This window comes from Cyprinodon variegatus, unplaced genomic scaffold (assembly GCF_000732505.1).
Source record: "Cyprinodon variegatus isolate N-32 unplaced genomic scaffold, C_variegatus-1.0 Scaffold1052, whole genome shotgun sequence".
Classification (NCBI taxonomy): domain Eukaryota; kingdom Metazoa; phylum Chordata; class Actinopteri; order Cyprinodontiformes; family Cyprinodontidae; genus Cyprinodon; species Cyprinodon variegatus.
In genome coordinates this window covers 148,460-150,010 of record NW_015151505.1, presented here as the reverse complement: position 1 = coordinate 150,010, position 1,551 = coordinate 148,460, and the positions used below count along the sequence as shown (strand labels likewise).

The 1,551-nt window shown below is 41.0% G+C and overlaps 1 protein-coding gene across 2 annotated transcripts in view; it reads right to left on the bottom strand.

The window, feature by feature from the left end:
* Positions 1-1,551, bottom strand: part of LOC107101087 (rho guanine nucleotide exchange factor 39-like) — a 16,584-nt gene that overhangs the window by 2,370 nt on the left and 12,663 nt on the right. The window contains exon 4 of one of the 2 annotated variants that reach the window (XM_015399848.1): positions 643-780. The exons of the other annotated variant lie outside the window; for it this stretch is intronic. Within the exon in view, the coding sequence (XP_015255334.1) occupies positions 705-780 (76 nt within the window). The 3' untranslated portion in view covers positions 643-704. Of the gene's footprint in view, positions 1-642; positions 781-1,551 lie in introns of those variants that run through there. 2 annotated transcript variants of the gene reach the window in all.

Sequence of the window (1,551 nt, the reverse complement as noted above, 5' to 3'; positions counted from 1 at the left end):
TTTTTCCTCTCCACTGTCACTACAAGCATGCTTGGTGTGAGGGATTGCTGAAGAGTCAATGAGTCTGACTGGATGATCTGGTTGAATTGTCTCTGTAAAGTGACCTGAGATGACGTGATATTACGTGACGCTATAGAAATAAAGTGAATAGAACTGAATTAAGCATTATGCACATGCAATGTTTTTTGCTTCAATCATCGAAAGCTCAGAGAATGATCCACGTATTTATTATAAGATAAAGATCTATTATCTATAACCTCTAGCTTTCACACATTTAGCGACTATAACATGTCAGAAAAGAGCAAAGTCTTTAATCAGAAACCTTTCTAAGCAACCGACGTTCCACAAAACAGCCCATCGGTGTGCTTTAACCACTGCTCCAGTAATGGGCAGATAATGAAGATGTATGGGAACTGTGGAACCATTCATCCACCAAGTCAGGCTGTAATTTATACTTCAGTCTTCATTGTAGCTCTATAAACCAGAGAGACTCTGCAGACACTCAAACCCTCATTTAGACTTAAAAATCTTATTATAGGTGTCCAATCCTTCCTAACCAGAAATCCCACAGCTTTCCTTTCTGTTCAGTGCAGCTATGAAGAGAAAATGGTTTATTTTTTTCCTGAAACAAAGAACAGATCAAACTATGTAGAATGACTATGGGTATAGTCAGCTGCAGCCTTGAAAACGGCTCCCTGAGGAGCTTAAGGTTTGATAAACTTTGTTTGAATACACCTGCTTAACAGCTTCAGCTGGAACACAAGAAACTTTCCCCCCAACCTGTAAAACAGAGAAACAATACATGTTTTGTTTCCATAAATCTATTTAAACTAGTAACATTTCCCTGAATCTTTAACCATCCTGCTTGGTATTGATTAGTGGTGCAACAGATCATTGCTGGTCAGAGATATTTACGGATTTCTCTCCACGATTCGCATGTGAGTGGTCCAAGGATTGGCCGACCAAACAAACAAATAAAGAGGCCTGTTCACACGGAGAGGGCCTGCTCAGTCCAATCAGGTGAAACAGAGCGGTGATCATAGCTAGCAGAGGAGAGGAGCTTGGAAAACCAGCCGCATCCTTTAAGTCGCATGTATGGGATATTTTGGCTTCCCTGACAGGGACAATGATGTTGGAGGAAGGATGGTGGGCAAAACAATGACGGTATGGAGCCACTGTGGCATGAAGAAGCCGTATGAGAGTGGAAATACGTCTAGTGTGGCAACATTCGCAGCGACATCATCCGTATGAGCGCATGCGACTGGATCCATGACGAACGCTGCTAAAACTGCCTTTAGCAGCTGAATCAGACCGAGATAAAGAGGTTTTATACCTGCAGACATGAGATCATACTCCGCTCAGCAAAACTAAGGCTTTAAAGGAAAAGTCGCTCATATTCAGAATTCAAACTTCTGAAAGTTCTTTAAATCTGAAATGATTCCATCCTGTTCAATAAATGATCAGTGTTTTTAATTAAGAGTAATTACATTTGAATGTGCTTTACTGGAGGCATCCATGTTTGTCAAAGAACACTACTGCCACCTACTGGTT